Raw genomic sequence first — 21,193 nt, 5'->3', positions numbered from 1 at the left:
ATTTTCTTCTCCCACCCCTTGGTATTTTCCCCAAGGCCCAGGGAGATTGTGTATAGCCTCTTAATAACTCAGCAAGCATCTGCCAGAGGGGGTGCCAGAAGAGGGCTTGTCTTCACTAATGAGTTAACAGGAGTTATAGCTCCATTGTTCCCGTTAGCTCAACCCCCATCAACACACACAAACCTGTCACTCATGTAGTGGTGGTAATAAGGTGAGTTGGCTGTCAAGTCTTGGGGTATAGGGCAGACCTCGAATGAGCTTCTGGAGAAGAATTCTCAAGAGCTGCTGACTCAAGTTATCAGCATGTGGAAGCAGGCGTAGAGACTAAGGCATTGTCTGCTAACATAGTTACACCATGGTAGTTAAAGTGTGTTTTTAAACTAGTTAAAGCAATCCAATCCCCTGTGTGCATGCTTTTAAATGGGTTTAAAACTGCCTTATATTGATTTAGCTTAATTTAGTAAGGAATTAGTTTAAGCTGAGTAACCTATATGCCAAAACAGCTAGACAAGTTTTTCTCATTTGGGATGTGTTTTTTGTTTTGTTTTTTTCGAGTTGGACTTGAGTTAGGAGTTAAATTGCCGGGTCTTAGACTACAGTGAATTTTTACAGCTGAGTTATAACCCATCTAAAATAGTGGTTGATAATAAAACCATTGACACGACTGTAACTATGGAATTCTAAAATGTGTCCCTATGATTAAACCACTTCCAAGAAAAAACCACTGGAAGCTTTTTCATTGCTATGTGATAGACTGCAAGCAGGCCACCATAGGCTCTGCAGCAGGTGCTGTATCGAACTGTAAATAGCACAATTAGCAGTTGCTTTCTGACTGATTCCAGAGGGAGGCCTCAGTGTACCATAAAAGCAATATGAGCATGACTTTCCATCAGCCACGTGAGTGCTTCAACCAGAAGTAAGGGTGAAAGGTGTCCCTATGCAGAGGGCCAGCTTAAGGCCTATGCACTTCATAAGTCCTCAGAACATCATTTAAGGATAGTGAAAGCACAAGACTGGAAGTCAGGAAATCATCTCAGCTCTGCCACTGAATCACTGTGTGACCTTGGAGCAAAGTCACTACACATCTTTGTGTCAGTTTCCCTGTCTGTAAAAGGGCGGTGGTGGTGGTGGTGGGGTAGTGATACTTACCTCCCAAGGGTGTTGCAAGGATTAATTCATTAACGTTTGCATAGTAACTCGCACGATAGGGTGCTTATCTCAGTTGGTTGATTCTAGATGATATAATACAAATAATAAACAGTAACAAGGATGAGATTTCAATCCGCATATTGGTTTCATGTGCTGGTGTGTTTGGTGAGTTCCCCATTCTTTTGTGGTGTTTAGCAATTGCTGTCAGAGCTTGCGGTGGCTGGTCTAGAGTCTTATCTAAAAGGGAATCAAACAAATAACACAGAGAACTCTCTTCCCTTGGATCCAGTACTTACCAGTCATGATTCTGGCATAAGAACGGACATACTGGGTCAGACAAATGGTCCATCCAGCCCGGTATCCTGTCTTCCGACAGTGGCCGGTGCCAGATGCTTCCGAGGCAATGAACAGAACAGGGCAGTTATCTAGTGATCTAGCAGTCAGAAGCTTAGGGACACCCGCAGCATGGAGTTCATCTGTGACCATCTTGGCTAATAGCCCATTGATGGACCTGTCCTTTATGAACTTGGTTAATTATTTTTTGAACCCAGTTGTAGTTTTGGCCTTCACAACATCCCCTGGCAATGAGTTCCATAGATTAACTTTGCAGTCTATGCAGCAGTACTTCCTTTTGTTTGTTTTAATCCTGCTGCCTATTAATTTCATTGGATAACGACTGGTTCTTGTGTTATGTGAAGGGGTAAATACCACTTCCTTATTCACTTTCTTCCCACCAGTCATGATTTTACAGACCTCTGTCATATCCCCTCTTAGTCACCTCTTTTCCAAACTGAACAGTTCTAGCCTTTTTAATTTCTCCTCATATGGAAGCTGTTCCATACCCATAATCATTTTTGTTTTCCTTCTCTGTACTTTTTCTAATGGATCTTTTTTGAAATGGAGCAACAAGAACTGCACACACTATTCAAGGGGTGGGTGTATCATGCATTTATGTATTGGGATTATGATATTTTCTGTTTTATTGTCTAGCCCTTTCCTAATGGTTCCTAACGTTCTGTTAGCCTTTTCAGCTGTCACTGCACACTGAACAGATGTTTTCAGAGAATTATCCACAATGACTCTAAGATCTCTTTCTTGAGTGGTAACAGCTAATTTAGACCCTATCATTTTGTATGTAGCGTTGGGAATATGTTTCCAGTGTGCATTACTTTGCATTTATCAATGCTGAATTTCATCTGCTATTTTGTTGCCCAGTCATCCAGTTTTGCGAAATCCCTTTGTAACTCTTTGCAGACTGCTTTGGACTTAACTATCTTGAGTAATTTTGTATTGTCTGCAAACTTTGCCACCTCACTGTATACCCCATTTTCCAGATCATTTATGAATATACTGAACAGCACTGGTCCCAGTACAGATCCTTGGGGGACCTTGCTATTTACTTCTCTCCACTGTGAAAACTGACCATTTATTCCTACCCTGTGTTCCCTATCTTTTAACCAGCTATTTATCCCTGAGAGGACCTTTCCTCTTATCCCATGACTGCTTACTTTGCTTAAGAGCCTTTGGTGAAGGACCTTGCCAAAGGCATCCAAGTACATAGGTACATAGGGTCAGGTTTTCGAGAGCTCAGAACACATTGTGACACTTGGGGGCAGATTTTGAGAGCTCAGTATGCTGAGTGCATGTTGGGAGCTGAGCTCTCTGGAAAACCTGGCCATTTGTTTTGGGCACTGAACTCTTCTAACCGTCTGGCCCCGATCATAGATGACAAATGTTTTTGAAAATCTGGCTTTTGTGCTCAGCAGGTGCTACTTCGCTATAGGTAATTGTGTAGAGTCCTGTTAGCACTGATAAGCCACCGTCTTACTTGGGCTGTCAATAGTTAATTTTCTCATTTAGTGTAAGTTTAGCTTAGCATTACTGATTGTAGCATTTTGTGCCGGGAAGGGCTTGTTGGATTGGTGTTCTCTAGCTTCACTGTGGCTACTCTGGCTCCTTAGCCTGGGGTAAGGGTTTTCCCTTTGCCTTGCAGTCTGGTGGTTTTAGCTGAGGTACCGTTCTTGATCTTTGAAGAAGGTAATTTCATGCTGGAGCAAATTTGGGGGTGGAGAATTTATTCACAATGCAATCAGTGTGACCAGTAATTCTGTGTAATCCCCCTTTTCTCCTTGCACCTCCACGCTCTGTGCATTTATGTAGGGGCAGACCTCAATCTCGTCCTAATGTGAGTGTGTGCATTTTCTGTACTCGCCACCTACACAGTAGTATCACTTTAAAATCAGATGTATCCTCTACTGGGGGAGGCTATATCTTGCCCTTGCAGTGTAGTAGACTCTGATTTCATAGAGCTTGAAGAGCCTAGTTCAACAGCAGTGGTTGTGTTCAGCCAGCAGCTGTTCTGCAGGGAGCCAGACCACTTGCCTTCAGAATCCTCCTTGAAAGGGAGGAGATCATGGCTACGTATAGCCTCTGTGTGGCAGTGAAGTTGATGGAGGTGTGGTCTAGGGAGCTACCAGTGCTGGGGACCTGAATGATCTTCGGAGGGACAGGCCTTTCGGGTGAAATGTCCTGGAACATGCTGACTCATGAGCGATTTATCACCTGCTTCTGTGACTGAGGGGAGGGGAAGAAAGTTCTTCTGGCTGATGCACTGGATGGGGAGTCAAGAGAACTGAGTTCTATTCTTGGCACAGCCACCGACTCACTGTGTAGCTGGGCAAATCAAAGCACCTCTCTATGCCTCAGTTTCCCCCTCTGTTACACAGAAATAACAATACCTGTAGTACCTACCTCACAATGGTGTTGTGGGGTATAATTCATCAACCCTGGAATTCTTTGGACTTGTTAGGCTGTAGAAGTGCAAAGTGTTATCACACCACTGTCAAAGGGGTAGTGTGGTCCAGTGGGTAGGGCGGTGCACTGGGACCCAGGAGATCCAGCTTGTAGCCACTGACCTGCTGGGTGACTCTGGATGAATCCTTTCACCTCTCTGTGACTCTGTTCCCCCTCCAACCCTTGTTTGTTTCAGCTATAAACTCTTCCAGGCACTCTTACTCTGGCTGCCTAGCAAATGCTGATGATGACATGGAGAGGGTCAGGCAGAGAACTCTGATCCTTAACACCTGCTGTTTGAAATGTTCACTTGTGATCAAAGTCTGTGATTCTCTCTTTTCCCCTCTCCCTCGCCACAGTAAATGGAGTTCCTTGGCCTCAGGAAGCAACCAGACGCAGCAGCCATACCTTCAGCTGCCGGATGCTGATCCGCCCCCCTGATGAGCTGGGTGCGGAGAACCAGGAGGCTCGCCAGCGCTATGAGGTGATGCAGTGCTTCACCGTGTCCCAGCCCAAATCAATCAAAGAGGAAGGAGAAGGTAGGGTAGAGGATCATTTATTTCAAACCCTGCTTGATTGCTTTGTACTGCGTCTTGGGGAAGGGAAGGAGGCTGGAGTGGGAAGAGAGGACGAACTGCCCTCTACTGTCCTTATGCAGGACTTCCTTCTAGGAGATTGTAGTTCATGCTGAGAGCAGCCTCGGAGAGTTTACTTTCAGCCTGCCACATTTGCTGTTGCATTTGGGATGGGGCTTGCAGTGCAGATGGCACAGGATCAGGTCCAGGGGCAGTCACACAAGGCCTTCTCCCCAGAGGGCCTTCCAAGGGTTTCTCCTCCCCAGCACAGCCTGGCACAGCCTGGGAAATGCAGACGGGACAAGTGGAAACACATTTAGAAGAGTTCGATGTCGGTCATTGGTTCTCCTCCCTCCTCTGTTTTTTATTCCAGCTTAAACTACACTTGGAGCTTTCAAGTCCTTTCTGACCGCTGTGCTGAGCCCCAGGGATTTGCAGAGCTGTGTTGCTCAAACTCCTGGGGTGAAATGTGTGGGAAGCGCTGGCTGATATGAGGCTCTAAGCCTGTGTCAGTCTTGAAGAGAAGTTACCGGCACAAGATCTACTTGCCCTCCATAACCTGGAGGGGAATGGAAAGTGCTAGTGAAATTTAACTCGCCTGCTGAAAAATGGGCAAATCCAAAATTTTGCAAGGCTGCTTTACGCTGCCACAGGGTGACCTCCCCCTCCCGTCCCATGCAGGTGAGGCCTGTGCACCATGGTGAGTGGGACTGAAGTGGGGAGCACAGGGCTCATGCCAGCCCTTTGCCCAAGGGTGAATTGCACCAACAGTGAGAGCACAATCTCCAGCTCTTACTTTATCCATTTCCTGTTGTCTGGATTGATGCTGTCCAGTCAGCAAGCCTTTACCCTCTCTCTATAAGCAGAGATGGAGACAGGCTGCCCTTCCGTGCATCAGGAGAACTCGCAATGGAGCATGTTAGGTAGAAATTAAGGAAAGGGAAAGATAAATTGATTAGTATGAAAAGCTGCTTCACAGGGAGCTCTGTCACTGCAGAATAACAGTGGGAGCCCCAATCCTTGAGATGGGTAAGACTGGACTGGACTGCATGGCACAGTCCTGCCCTGATCCCCAGCGGGTGGACTTGATGCCCTTATACAGGGGCAGTCAGTAGGTGGACCACAGGTCAAATCCAGACCGCCAGACGCTTTTGAACAGACCGCAAAATCTTTTTATTTACTTCTTGTTATCATAATTGTTATTATTTTTGTCTTATTTTCTCTGGAGTCTGGACCTTGACTATACCTTGACCAAGAAATTTGGACCTTGACAAAAAATAATTGATTACCCCTGCCCTAACAGGACTTCTCTAGCTCTGATTTCTGTCACTTTTACCTAGTGCCTCCAGTAGTGCCAGGAGTGTTTGACAATTGTAGTAGCCAGTGAGTTTCTGGCCCCAGTCAGATCTGTAGGGGTGCACCTCTGCCCAGGCTCCTGACGGTCAGAAGGGTCACCCTGTACAGATCCGATTGCAGGATCAGGGCCGTGGTTTGTATCCACCACTGATCTCCAAATGGTAGAGGAAAGAAGTCTTCTTGCAAAAAACCTTAACCCTCATTTCTGTGTACCAGCCGTTATTTTCCAGTGCATTAACTGAATTAATCCATTGTGGTTTACACAGGAGATCATGATTGGAAGGAATAAATTACAGTATTTTATGACCAGATACTTTCCCTGGAGCCAACAGTTGTTGGCTTTCAGTGCTGACTATTATGTGTGGTACTTCTGAAAGGCCTTACAGTTAGTTCCTCCAAACAATGGGGTTCTTTCCTCTCCAGCAAACATCATACAGCTTATAGAGAGCCCTGTTGTTTTGAAGGCCTAGGTGACAGGCCAGGTAAAGGCATCCAGAGTAGGATGTGGCTGTCGAGTACAACAATGCTATTTTAATTAAAACATTGAATTGCAAGTGGTTTCTATAACACTGGACTCTCACTTTCCCACTCTCCCCACCCTGTTCTGTTACGGCAGATTTCCAATCTTGTCTGATATGTATTGCACGGAGATTACCTCGACCTGCAGCTGTCACCAGTTCAGAATCTTTCATGACCAAGCAAGATACTACAGGTAGTGTTCTCAGTGAGCTCGGGGGAGTTTTATGCTGGGAGATGCTAAGCATTGTTCTGGGTAAGGAGCCATCTTTGCAATCAAAATGCTTCCAGGCTAACAGCATCTTTGTTCCGCTAGAACTGTAAGATGATGTAGCTCTTGCAGATGTAGCATTGTCCCAGAATTTCATCCAGCCAGTAAGATAATGCCACAGGGTGCTAAATTAAAACAGTCTGCAAGGATGGCTGGCTTGAAGCTAGCCAGCCATACTTCCCCCTTAATTAAAATGGATACTTGTATATTACACAGTTTTGAAGAGGGTAGTGAAGTTTCAATACGAAACTGGTGAACAGATGAGAAATGCTCTATTTCTGGTGCGTCCCCTAGGTATTCATGAATGAGACAAGTTGCAATGTGTGCATGTTCCTCTCTTATTGTTCTCTTCATGTCCACAGTCAGTCAGTCATTTAGTAAAGCTGCCTGGATTTCAGTATCCTCAATAGGTAGATAACTCCTTGGGCGTATATTTCATTTTTTTGATCTGTGTAAGGACATCCCTAGTATTATCGCTGATTGCCTGGCTGATGTCAAGTTGGATGCATCTGGATTTTGTGATGCTGAATTTAGACTAGAGAGAGGTCTTTTTGATGAGGGTAACATACAAATGTCCTTATTAATGATCTTTTGGGGCCTCCCTACTATGTTACTCCAACTTTATGCCAGTATAACCTCGGCAAGGCTCAGCCCACTGTACATACTTTGCGTATAGCTTCTAATTTTAGTTGTGAAAGCTCATCTCAAAACAAAGTATGTGCACGCCTCTAGCTCTGTGTGTACCTATATACACATGCCACACCAGGAGGATAAGAGTGAGAGCAGTATAAGTGACTTCTTTTGCACTGCTTCTGTATCTGAATAATGTGAATTTTCTTTTCACCCAGGTAAAATTATCTCCATTGACACCAGTTCCCTGAGAGCCGCAGGCAGGACTGGCTGGGAGGATTTAGTGCGGAAGTGCATCTATGCTTTCTTCCAGCCTCAGGGCAGAGAGCCATCTTATGCCAAACAGCTATTTCAAGAAGGTACCAGACTTCTCTCTTTGCTGTACTTTGCCTTGCATATTGAGCTGGGGTGGCTTCAATCAGAAGCTGATGCATAACCCTTGTTGCTGGATAAGTGCTTTCTGGAAAAAGGGAATTCTGCATGAATAATAAAGTTCCAATGAAGTAGCAGAAAAGGCCCAGTAGCACAGAAATGGCTCCTGCAACTGGAGAGGCTGGCTGTGGATCTCACAGCATTCAACAAACTACCATTCAGATCCCAGCACTGCTACAGTAACTTGCTTAGGGGATATGATTGGCCCAAAACTCATGTGTGTCATGCCAGGCTAGAGGTTTGTTCACACCCTTCTGCAAATAAAGAAATGAGTCAAACTTCCAAAGACCGACTGTGGTCACTGCACTGAAACCAGAGGGTGATTTTTTTTCCTCCCACACTCCATGCATACATCAGCCCCAGTGTCAAAGTCCCATGACTGATCTTCAAGCTCTCCTCCTTTTCAGTAGTTTTTTTTAGCAGGGTTTTCCTCTGATCATGGTAGTGATTTAAGATATTGTTCCCTCTGGGGGTTTGTCATGGAAGCTTGATGCACTGTTGGTGAGGACACTAACAAAGGAAATCAGGAAGACAGAATGTTGCATAAGGAGATTGGCTGAGCATCGAGAAAGATTTAATTCTCCCAGTGCTGCCGTGGTTAGTATCCTGTTGCAGCTCTCCATACCTGGCTTGGATTCATCAGGGTACACTGAGTATGTACTGTACACTGGTGATAGAATAATTGCCCTTTCTGCTGCTATAGCACTGTATGTTCAAGGACGGTGCTTAATTGATTTAAATAGGAGTACATTGATAAGGCAATCAGTTACAGCGCAGACATTCCTGGCTCACATTGTGCCCCATGTCCCTGCCCACAACAAGCAGCATTGAGAAGTTAACTTGCATCACACCACCCTTCAGATCTTCCTGAAACACCCGCTGCAACTGTGGGGACCAGATCTCCCAGTTTTATAGGGACAGTCCCCATATTGTGGGCTTTGTCTTATATAGGTGCCTATGACCTATAGGATGGCCCAGATAATACGGAGTCCTGCCATGAGTGCAGGGGACTGGACTAGATGACCTCTCGAGGTCCCTTCCAGTCCTATGATTATCCCCCTGCCACCTGTCCTGATTTTTCACACTTGCTATCTGGTCACCCTAGCTGCAATACACTGGGTTAGTGCAGCTGAAAATGGTGATGTGACCGTGATAAGGCAGTGAAGAACAGAGGAGAGAGACTACCTGGATTGCCATAACTTCACTTGAGGATTATTTTTGACTTGCATTGTTTGCACACTAACGGTGGGATCTTTGGGGACTGGCTAAAATACACAGAGCGCAATTGGGCGGAGGGGGAGAAGGGGAAGGTGCAAAGGTGGTTGCAAACTCCGTGTTGCTATCCTTGCGTGCACACAGATGGATGGTGGAAGTCAATCCCCTACTACCTTCACCACCATCCTGCACCCCCCACATCCCTTCTCAAAGGTTTTGTGAGCCCTGTCTGAATTGCTAAGCAGATGGATGGATCACGTCTGGTTTGTTTCCCTCCCCCCTCTCCAGTGATGACGCGTGGCACGGCCTTCAGTCCATCGTACAGATTCACGCTGAGCGACGGGACGGTACTTAGCGCCCACACCAAGTGTAAGCTCTGCTATCCTCAAAGCCCAGAAATGCAGCCTTTCATCATGGGCATCCATATCATTGACAGGTGAGTCCTAAGAACTTGGGGTGAAATCGCTGCTAGCTCGCGACTTGTCCTGGATCCTCAGCTGTAGCTGAGGAGTTCACAGCACAGCTCAGGAGTAGGAGTAGTCTGGAGGTTGCTGTAAGCTAGACCAGCTGCCAACGGTGTCTAGGAGCCTATAAGTGCGGTCAGAGATCAGTGTCAGCTGCGGGGATGGTGGCGTCTTAGGAGTCACATTGCTGGTTCTATGCCAGTGGCGGCTGGGGTGATCCTCTCACGCTGGTTTTGGGAGTGCAATTCCACAGCGAGGTGCTGCGTTGGGGGATTTTAGTCCATATGTTTGAAAGCCAAGGCAGCAAAAGTTCACTAAAGTTTGGCTATTTCTGTGGCTTCGCAGTTGTATCTGATGCTTATGCAGCTCCATGAATTCACACGGCACTTTACCAACATGGCGAAGGCTCATGCCCTGCCCCAGAGAACTTGCACTCAAACTCGTTCAGGAGGAAGAGGTTGTTATAGAACAGGAAAGATGGGGGAACTTACTGTGTGTTAAAGAAATGCAACCAGATGGAGGAGGGCAAAGAATTGTATTCTCTTAGCACTCTCCTCTCCCTACCAATGCGAGAATACACAGCCCAAAGTAGACTTTCCCCTCTGAGATAGATTTGTAACTCCTCAGTTGCCACAGTGCTGCACAATCCACTAAATACCTACAGAGAGCAATGTAGCTGCTCCATCCACAAATGCTACTGAAATATGCTCTCTGTCCTCCTGGGACCCTAGGGTAGTGGTGGGGCTAAGATAGTGTGTGAAAACACCATATCGTACAAGCTGCAGCTGTCAGACTTACCAGGCCTGATGGGTCTATGTGATAGCTTAATCCCAAAGACGCTGGAAAGGTTTAGTTGAGCTGTACTACAGATTTAGTTGAGTCGTCTTCTGAGTTGTGTCTCCCCACCACCCAGCCTCTCTGTCTTTTTTTCTTTCTTCCAGGGATCACCACATGCTCTCTCCTCAAGAGAACACTAACTCTGGAATGCCCCTTCCCCGTGTCAGCCCTGCGCTAAACCCCAGCATCTCCCCAGGGCAAGGCATGGCTCTCTCGTCTGCCATCCCTCCATCCAACAGCGGCATGTTGGCGACCAGTGTAAATCAGCAGCCAGGCTCTGGCCTCCATAGCAGCAATTCCAGCACCGGCCAGACGAGCTTTGGGTGTTCACCTGGGAATCAGATCGGAGCCAATGTTGCCTTAAGCCAGGGACAAGCTGGTCCCCAGAACAATAACCACCTTTTAAACCTCAATAGCTCCCCCTTGAATAGTCCAGGGATTACCCCAGCACAGTTCATGTCTCCTAGGCATCGGGTTAGCCCAGGATTGGTACCAAGGCCCAGAATGCCAAGCAATCCTTTCTCTCCTACCATGCCTACCATGCACTCTCCTGTGGGCATGGCAAGTGGTGGCTGCAGCAGCGGTGGCAGCAGCAACAGGCCTTTCCCCAGTGCCCCAATAAACTCTATGCAGGGGCTTAATGAAGGCCCCAGCACCCCTATGGGCTACTCCACGCCACCTCCCATTCTGAGGCAGCCGAGCTCCCAGAACTCGCCTGGCCGGCTCAGCATGCAGCCTGTGAAAACGGAGCCGAAAGACAGCAAGGAGATTACCTCCATCCTGAGCGAGATGATTCAGTCTGACAGTGGCTCGAGCGATGGCAAGCCACTGGACTCAGGCCTGCTACATGCCAGTGACAGACTCGCGGAGGGAGACACCAAGTGCTCCCAAGCTACCAGCCACAAGCTGGTTCAGCTCCTGGCCACAACGGCAGAACAACAGCTGCGGCATGCTGATGCAGACACTAGCTGCAAAGATCCCTTATCCTGCACAGGTGCCTCTGGGAATCCTCCAGGCAATGCGTGTCCCTCTTCCCATAGCTCCCTCACAGAGCGGCACAAGATCTTACACCGTCTCTTGCAGGAGGGCAGCCCCTCCGACATCACCACTCTGTCCATGGAGCACGACAAGAAGGATACTGCGCCAAATGCTGCCGCCACCCCTACCTCTCAGAGTCAGATCCCGGGGACCCCTGAAATCAAACTGGAGCCAGAGGCCTTGAAGAAAAAGGAGTCCAAGGACCATCAGCTCCTACGCTACCTACTAGACAAGGACGAGAAGGACCTTGCCGCAGTCCCGGCCCTGAGTCTGGACGACGTGAAGGTGAAAGTGGAGAAAACGGAGCAGATGGATCCGTGCAATACGACTCCGGCCCAGCTGACCAAGCCCCCTGCCGCAGAGGAGGTAAAGCTAGAGTCACAGGGCCAGGTGGGTTTGCCCTTTAGAATCCATGCTGTGTATCTAGGGTTAGCATTAAACACCAGTTAAGTGAAAGGAGAATCTCTTTTAGCACATAGTGATCTGAGGCCTATGAGAGAGACAGACAGACACGCACACACCCCTTAGCAGTTCTCCTTCGATTCATGGAGCTATAGCCCAGTGCGTGGTCTCGGGTTTTGCTGCTTCACAAACACTGGTAGTGGCATGACCGGTTCCAAGACTAACTTGCCAGCTGGGGTGTTAAAAGTAGATCTCTAAATGACCCCGAACTGTAATTAGACTCCTAAATGATCATGTGAGCAGTTAGGTGCCTAAATGTAGACCCTCAGGGAGCCACTTTGAAACTTCTTGTTGCTCATGCACACGCTCTGAGGAGCAGCAATGATGGGAGAGAAAAGAAAGCTTAATGGAGGTTTATCACAATACGATGGAACATGATGCATTGATTCTTCAAACGCTGAGAGGAGAGAAGCCATTTGTAGGACATTTCTGCATTGCCGAGGGGAAAAACTCTTCGTATCCAGCATCTGTAAGCCTATTCAGGGCTTATGTACTGGGGAATTTTCAATCTGTTGCCTACTTGTTGGCTGAGATTAGCAATTATAAGGGCCCTTTAGTTATCCTAAAAGTATTATTAAATTGAATAATCCAGTGACAGATCCCAGTGATAGAGTTTTGAGAGTATAGATATTCATTACAAGTGGCTATGAATAGAAGAGATTTCTTATTTTTGAAAGCCAGGGGAGATGGTAACATGGATAAAACTGCTTAATCCTTTTTAAACAAAGAGTACAGAGAGTCTGATATTAAGAGCAAGCCTGTTAGCCTGCTTACTGACTGTGTCAAGCAGGGCTGCTGGGTTGGGAAGATATTGCATGAATAACACAGAATGCTCTGAAAGCCTCAAATGGCAAATACACAAGAAGCCTCTTAATAAGGTTAAGAGCTCCATTCATTTGGGAGCCTCAGTCAGTTATCCCATCTGTAAGTGGGAATCTAACTAACTCTTTCCACCTTACTATAAAACATTCCTACTGGTATCACTCACACCTTAGATACATTAGATATTTCTCCTTCCATTCAGGCTCAGCTGTCTAGATTAACATAAATTGCCTCTAGACCAGGGAAGACACAGATTAAGATATATCTGTTTTGGAAAGAACAATGGAGCTTTGAGCTGGTGACTGGACATCATACAGCTTTGTGCAACTAGCTACTTTGTCCAGGAATGTTAGAGAGTTGGGGGGTGCAATCTGCCCCTCCCTAGGGTTTTGTATAGCACTTACCACTGTAATATCTGCAGAAAGGAAAACATCTTGCTACAGTCATGTTGAAAGTTATGCAGGCTATGCACAAATAGGAGCAACTGAAATGCACAGCTGCTTGTTTTTCTGGCATTCTGGCCCTGTTATATTTCACACGCAGCCTGATACTCCTTTGACCTGGTTATGACAACAGGCTATCTCACTGCCCAGCAGAGTTTGCTTATCAACACCATTGCACTGCCTGATTGTGTTAATATCAGGCCTTCTGGGAAAATAAAAGCATAGAGCCCAATTTGCAACAACCTGGTTACAAGAAGAGAGCTGTGTGCCAGATTCGTCTGCTGATGGGACAACACTCTTAGCTCCCACAGTTACTAGTAGAGTAATAACTTTTTTGCATGTGAGCAACCAACCATGTTTAGAGTCAGCTGTGATGCTCACTGTTACAAACTCAGTTAAAAGCTGGTGTACAGAGAGGGACTCTATATCTATGGGAAGGAGGATCCAGGATCGCACCCCACAGTGAAAACTGGTTTGTCTGCTTTGTTTTCTTGCCCTGAGACCAGCAGTTCAGGGGTGAGATTGAGCTGCCACGCTTATCTGCATATCTCTGCCAGGCCACTCTGTGTTGTATAATTCATGCTATTGGTTAAAAAGCGTTTGGCCCTAGTTGTCTTCCAGATGACTGCAGTGTTACCCGCCCTAGCCTGCGTACACACGTCTGAAACAATAGCTCTGAGAGGCATGAATTGCCCCCTTTAGTAACAATTTGTTGTCAGCTCTGGAGTCTAATGGGGTGTGTGCTTTTCAGAAACCTGAGGTCTGTACATGCACGCGTGGGACTACTTTGTGGATGAAGTTATGGGTGCTGTGTGTGAAGACTGGCCATGTGTGCATGATTGGAGTTTACTGAGCAGTTTGTATGTACAAACGGATAGTTAGCATTTATATTCGTGGTAAACAGACCCCTGGTCTCAACAGCTTGATAACAAGGCCCTTCATAGGAACTTCATCTGTTTCACTGCTGCTGATCCTTACCGCAGACGCATCCAGGCACTCCAGTATTGTGGGCAGCGATTAAGTTATCAGCACTGTCTCCATCCATTCTGGCTCCAGAGCAGCATTGTTTAGCAGCACAGTGCATGGAAGATTCCTTCCATACGAAAAGACCAGGCCTGCCCTGGTTTAGAGGATTCTGCTTGCTTTCCTGCAGTTCCCAGGCATGGAGCTGCCAGTTCCTTTGATAAACAATTTAGAAAGGTAGTTGCAACATTTTTTAAGGGGGGTGGAAACACTGGGCGACTAAGGGCATAATTAAGCCCCTTCTGTAACTAAGAAGGGATTCTCCTGACTTACTTTATTTGCTGTTTGCTAACAGTGCACTCGGCCCAGGACTGAGCAAAGAGCTGAGCTGGGCCGAGGGATTTCAGGGACTCGTAATCTGAATGTGTTTGTAGGGCTCCCCATAGCCTTTGGAATCGACCTAATATTCCTATCCTAGCAAGTGACTTTTCTTCTCTGTGCATCTTCCCAAAGACGACGGGACTGCCAGGTTTTTATAATGACCAGAATGACCCTCTCCAAAGAGTTAAGGAAGAGGGGTTTTAGAACCCTAAAATGCCTACTTGTTAGCAGATTGCAACTCTTTGACTCCACAGCATCCAAGGAGAGAGTCCAGTGTCCAAATTTCTTCCGCTACCCAAACCATTTCGGTGAGGTTTCAGTTTATTTTTATGCTCTGTCACTAAAAATAAAACACCACCTAGATCTTGAATCCAACCTTCATTTTAGTTGTTGTGCTTGTGACTAGTCTACGAACCTGACACTGGAGTGGGAGAGTTTTATAATCTTGGGACTCATTAAAGGACAGTGCATCAGCTTCAGTCCTTATTCTCATTTTGTAACTAGCCTATAAGGATGCTACAAGCCTTGGATGACCAAAACATTGAGCCACACACTTGATGGCCTGTGGAACTACTTGCTACATGATATCACAAAGAACAAGAAGTTCAATAGGATTCAAAAAAGGATTAGATATTTATATGGATTCTAACGGGAGTTAAAGTGGTTAATAGTAAAAAACAAAAACTAAAAACAAACAAAAAAAAACCTCCAACCCTCCTGCTTCGAGGCATGAGCCAAACACTAACTAAAGGGAATGAAGAAAAAACATTCCCTGGGGGGAGGTTATCCAATAATTGCCCTATTTACTGGGTTTTTGTGCCTTCCTCTGCAGCAGTTGACACTGGCACCTGTCAGACAGTATTGCCAATCCCATGCATTAAAAAAAATCATGAAGTCGGTCTCCCAAAATCATGAGATTGGCTTAAAAATTATGAGGTTTTAAAAATACTAAATTTTATCTTCTTTTCATTTGCCTTCTGGTTTCTGAGCCTTTAAATTGCACTTGGATCATATTTCCTGACTTTCCTGCACAACCAGAGGGGCTAAAATCTTACTTTAAAAAGAAGAAGAAGAAAGCTGAGCATCTCATGGAATCCGCTGCTTCCAGGAGCCGAGACTTTGTGAAAGATTCTAAATACTGTATTGTGAGACTCATGATAAAATTACAAGCCTGGGAGACAGGGCCCTGAACTAGAGCTATTGGTCTGACCCTGCATGGCAATGTGTGTTCCTTCCTAGACAATAGTCTTGTCTTGAGTCGCTTCTCTAAAGGAGATCTTTTTTTGCTTTGCAAAGCTGCCTTACTCCAGACTGTGCCTTTCTGTGACATATATAATAAGTAGCAGGGTGCTCTGCCATCTCCACTATTGCATGAGGTTGCCACTTAGCTTTATACCACAATTCTCAGATACTTGTGCTTGCTGATTTTATTGTTTTTTCATTCGTGCATCTTAGGGATAATGGTAGCATGACAAATGGGAATGAGGATATGGAGGTAGATATTACCATATCTGAGGTAGAAGCGAAACTCAAACAGCTTAATGGGACTAAATTGGGGGGCCTAGATAATCTTCATCCAAGAATATTAAAGGAATTGGCATCCGAAATTGCAAGCCCATTAGCAAGAATTTTTAATGAATCTGTGAACTCAGGAGTTGTACCGTATGATTGGAGAATTGCTAACATAGTTCCTATTTTTAAGAAAGGGAAAAAAAGTGATCCGGGTAACTACAGGCCTGTTAGTTTGACATCTGTAGCATGCAAGGTCTTGGAAAAAAATTTGAAGGAGAAAGTAGTTAAGGACATTGAAGTCAATGGTAGATGGGACAAAATACAACATGGTTTTACAAAAGGTAGATCGTGCCAAAGCAACCTGATCTCCTTCTTTGAGAAAGTAACAGATTTTTTAGACAAAGGAAATGCAGTGGATCTAATTTACCTAGATTTCAGTAAGGCGTTGGATACCGTGCCACATGGGGAATTATTAGTTAAATTGGAAAAGATGGGAATCAATATGAACATTGAAAGGTGGATAAAGAATTGGTTAAAGGGGAGACTACAACGGGTCCTACTGAAAGGTGAACTGTCAGGCTGGAGGGAGGTTACCAGTGGAGTTCCTCAAGGATCAGTTTTGGGACCAGTTTTATTTAATCTTTTTATTACTGACCTCGACACAAAAAGTGGGAGCATGCTAATAAAGTTTGCGGATGATACAAAACTGGGAGGTATTGCCAATTTAGAGAAGGACCGGGATATCCTACAGGAGGATCTGGATGACCTTGTAAACTGGAGTAATAGTAATAGGATGAAATTTAATAGTAAGAAGTGTAAGGTTATGCATTTAGGGATTAATAACAAGAATTTTAGTTATAAGCTGGGGACGCATCAATTAGAAGTAACGGAGGAGGAGAAGGACCTTGGAGTATTGGTTGATCATAGGATGACTACGAGCAGCCAATGTGATATGGCTGTGAAAAAAGCTAATGCGGTCTTGGGATGCATCAGGAGAGGTATTTCCAGTAGGGATGAGGAGGTTTTAGTACCATTATACAAGGCACTGGTGAGACCTCACCTGGAATACTGTGTGCAGTTCTGGTCTCCCATGTTTAAGAAGGATGAATTCAAACTGGAACAGGTACAGAGAAGGGCTACTAGGATGATCCGAGGAATGGAAAACTTATCTTATGAAGGGAGACTCAAGGAGCTTGGCTTGTTTAGCCTAACTAAAAGAAGGTTGAGGAGAGATATGATTGCTCTCCATAAATATATCAGAGGGATAAATACCGGAGAGGGAGAGGAATTATTTATGCTCAGTACCAATGTGGACACAAGAACAAATGGATATAAACTGGCCACCGGGAAGTTTAGACTTGAAATTAGACGAAGGTTTCTAACCATCAGAGGAGTGAAGTTTTGGAATAGCCTTCCAAGGGAAGCAGTGGGGGCAAAAGATCTACCTGGCTTTGAGATTAAACTCGATAAGTTTATGGAGGAGATGGTATGATGGGATAACATGATTTTGGTAATTAATTGATCTTTAATATTCATGGTAAATAGGCCCGATGGGATGGGATATTAGATGGGGTGGGATCTGAGTTACCCAGGAAAGAATTTTCTGTCGTATCTGGCTGGTGAATCTTGCCCATATGCTCAGGGTTTAGCTGATGGCCATATTTGGGGTTGGGAAGGAATTTTCCTCCAGGGCAGATTGGAAGAGGCCCTGGAGGTTTTTTGCCTTCCTCTGTAGCATGAGGCACGGGTCACTTGCTGGAGGATTCTCTGCTCCTCGAAGTCTTTAAACCACGATTTGAGGACTTCAGTACCTCAGGCATAGGTGAGGTTTTTCGCAGGAGTGGGTGGGTGAGATTCTGTGGCCTGCGTTGTGCAGGAGGTCAGACTAGATGATCATAATGGTCCCTTCTGACCTTAGTATCTATGAATCAAGAGAGGCCGGTTTTCCAAGTCAATTAACCAACAATCTTTAAAGGAAAGGAAGAGATTAAAGGAGATGGCACTACTGCCAGAGCACTGAGAGTGAGGGGGATTGACTTGTGCAGCAGTGAACTACCTCGCATGGGGTCTGATGCTCCACTCACTGAAATCAAGGGTAACACTCCCGACTGACTGCAGTGAGTGCAGGATTTAACCCCTGGAGCACAAGTCCCATTGAGTCCTGCTTGGCTGAGAGAATGGTGGTTGGCATGGGAGGTAGTGAGGTTGTTGCTATAAAATAGGAGGGATTATTAAGGCTCCAGCTAAGATGAGAACAACCCTTCCAAGTTAGTATGGCCGTTTTGGACAGCAAAAAAGTACATGGGAACCACTAACTTAATAAACAGCCCACCTTCTTTCCCATGAGTCTGAGCGAGGTTTCTGCTTTATTCCAAATTTTATAAAGGAAAAGGCCTTGCTCCCAACCTCAGACATCATCTACTTTCGTTTCAGGCTGGAGGGAGCTTGTAGGGTTAAACTGTAAATGCCTGAAAGTAGGGTTGATAATGAAAATTCTGTTGTAAGTTTAACTGTAGCAACAGGAATGGAATGGAATTTGGATCTGCAGAGTTGCCCTATCAAGGGAAGCACTAGGGGAGCACTATACTTCAGCACTTTCCAGCCTGCTGGGAAATCTGCAGCACGTTAGTTTTTATATTTGCAACCGAGAGGCAACTCGTCCTGACTTAAAATTGCACTCACAGCTTCTTTTCTGCATCTTATGCAAAGAAGAGCCTGCAGGCTTGATGGTGCCTATTCTGCTGGAGAGGTAACAGCCTCTTGGAGTTCTGGAGGAACTCGTGGCTATATCATTTAAATGACACCACAGGCTTCTATTAATTAAATTAATCTCATCAGCTGTAAGTAAAGTAATCTCTTCTACGCTTCAGGCTGCCAGTTTCGCAGAAGCAGGGCCAGCAGAAGTCGCGCACCTTGTCAGTCTGGGATGTTTTTGGTAAAATCCAAGTTGTTGTTTTTTTTAAATAAAACCTTTCTATTCCATGCCCCCATAGAGAGCTCCCTCCCACTACTACCCTTAGGAAGCAGGGTCATGTAGTTAAGTTGGTTAAGCCCCACAACTGGGTTTGATTCCTGGCTCTGCAGGAGGAAACCTTATTAGACTTTGTCAGGTGCTTTGGTAAAGGAAAGGATACTAACCTCTGTTCCTGTGCACAAATATTTTTGATGATTTACCTATAACCACCTTTCTTCCATTTAGCAGTGTAAAGCCCTTTACTCACTGGCATATAAACGACATAGAAATCACTTCCAGTGCTAAAATGTAGTCACCTCTGGGGTGGAATGCAGCAGCTGCTGAACGGTGTACAATTACAGTATCCAACAGTTTAGGTCAGGAAGAATATTGTATCCATTGGAAACTTTAGGTGGGCAGAATGTAATGATCCATCCTTGAATGTTGCTGGGAATGAGGGACCCCACTCCTGATAAATGTGCCATGGAACCTTCAACAGCCTATTAATTTTGTAAGAAATCAAATGACTTGCCATAATTATTTCATATCCTGAGAAGTGGACCCTAGAGTAATGCTCCCTTCTCTTTAAACTATAGGTTCTGTCTGGGAATTATATTGCTGTCAGGAGGACAGATTATCCTTAGAAAGGAAAAGAGGAATTCTGTTGAATTTCTGCGTGGGCGGGGGGTTTTTGTGTGTGTGTGCTTAGCCTTTATTACAGGACCATTGCGAGACAAAAGCTGGGTCATTCAAGAAGCGTTAACTTATTCAGCTGAACTAGCACTGCTGCAGGATTTAATTTAATATTAGCTTAGTGACTTTGCTGCTGCTGCTTGGCCAGGCTTTACTGAAAACCAGCAAAATCCTGCGTGATCTCACGCACCCCTTTAAATCACACCCGTTTGATTTTAGCAAATGTTGACTGAGTGAGTGGATAGGCGATAAAATGTGCAGCTCTCTAGTACCCATAAAAGATGCAACTTGTTCCTATGGCTCACCCAGTGCGAGTGGGGATAGTCTTAATTTTATTATGAATGTTAACTTTTATATTGTGGTAGCACATGGAGGCCAAGAAGGTCAAAAACCAGTTGAGTTAAGCGCTGTACAAACACAAAGTATGTTGCAAGTCGCCGCCCCAAACTGCAACGATGTATGCTTTACAACAAGGGTGAGATTTCAGGAGGGTAAACTGGTGGCTTTGTGGGTCTTGTCTGGGAGCTCCTTCGTGAGTATGGGAGAACTGTGTATCCACTGTGCTATGCTGGGCACTCCCCAGGCTAGCGTAAATAGGTTAGGCTCTCTCGTTTGATGTGCAGTTGTGGGATGGACAATAAAAATAACGAGGGAGCGCCGTTCTGCCCTTTTCACTTGGACTTTGTTTTAAAGATATTTATCATCTGCCTCGCTGACCTTTCTCGGTGGAAGGGCTAAACTTTTTTCCTTAGCAGGATGTATGTGATTCATCCAGTATCAATGGACCAGTGCATTAGCTGAAAGTTTAATGCGTTGATCCCTGCTGAAAGGATTAAGCATATTGGCATTTCATCATCATCTTACCACACCATCCGGTGCATAAGGCCATTTGGCCGGTGCCAAATGTCTCCAGTCATTCCTGTCCTGAGCTCATTTGTCCAAGTCTTTTATGTTCAGATGTAGTAAATGCCACTCCATTCATTAGTGTGCTGCAGAATGCCTCTAGGACGGCCTCTCCATCTCTTGTCTGGGGTTGCCAAAGAAATGCTGCTTTAGGTAGCTTATTATCGGCTATTCTTAACAGATATCCCAAATATGTCCATCTTTTCTTCCGCACTACTTGTATCATTGTAGGTAGCTATGCCCATTCTAGTACCACTTAATTACTTATTGTCTCAGTCCATTTTACTTTGAATATTCTATGCAGACACTTGCATTGATTGCTGTTCAGTTTGCACTGGAATGTTCCAGGACTCTGCTCCATATCGAAGGATACTTAGGACATGGCTGCTTAAGATTTTGAGTTTCGTGTTATTGCTAATTATGTTGACTTCCATGTTGTATGGAGTTTTTGAAATACAGCACTTGCTTTTCCTACTCTGGACTTTACATCCGATGTGCAGTCATCAGTTTTGTGAGTGTTGCTTCTCAGGGAAGATTAATGTTTTTCAAGGCTTCACCTTCCAAATAGATGAATTGATAGGTAAATTAATTTTCCTACTCTTTGATTTATTGATAAGACCTATTGGGTTGGTAGAATTTGTGAGACCACCTGTCTCACTGCATATCTTCAACTGATTTATTTGTAAGTTCGATATCGTTGACAAAGTCTGACACCAAGCTCACTATCCGTGCAATGCCCATTTCCATACTGACAGTCTGTTGCATAACAGAGTCCAAGATGGCAT

At 45.2% G+C, this 21,193-nt stretch overlaps 1 protein-coding gene across 10 annotated transcripts in view; it reads left to right on the top strand.

Annotated features, from left to right (window-relative positions):
- NCOA1 (nuclear receptor coactivator 1) overlaps positions 1-21,193 on the top strand; it is a 351,754-nt gene that overhangs the window by 279,952 nt on the left and 50,609 nt on the right. For 9 of the 10 annotated variants that reach the window (XM_084623427.1, XM_084623423.1, XM_084623425.1 and 6 more), the window contains 5 exons: positions 4,302-4,481; positions 6,490-6,585; positions 7,509-7,649; positions 9,226-9,373; positions 10,343-11,666. In XM_084623427.1, the coding sequence (XP_084479553.1) occupies positions 4,302-4,481; positions 6,490-6,585; positions 7,509-7,649; positions 9,226-9,373; positions 10,343-11,666 (1,889 nt within the window). The remainder of the gene's footprint in view (positions 1-4,301; positions 4,482-6,489; positions 6,586-7,508; positions 7,650-9,225; positions 9,374-10,342; positions 11,667-21,193) is intronic. The other variant, XM_084623428.1, reaches the window with a different exon arrangement.

The sequence above is a fragment of the Lepidochelys olivacea genome (genome assembly GCF_965140295.1).
Source record: "Lepidochelys olivacea isolate rLepOli2 genome assembly, chromosome: 3".
NCBI classification, from domain to species: domain Eukaryota; kingdom Metazoa; phylum Chordata; order Testudines; family Cheloniidae; genus Lepidochelys; species Lepidochelys olivacea.
Note: the sequence above shows the minus strand (reverse complement) of the source record. Positions and strands in the feature narration are given on the sequence as shown.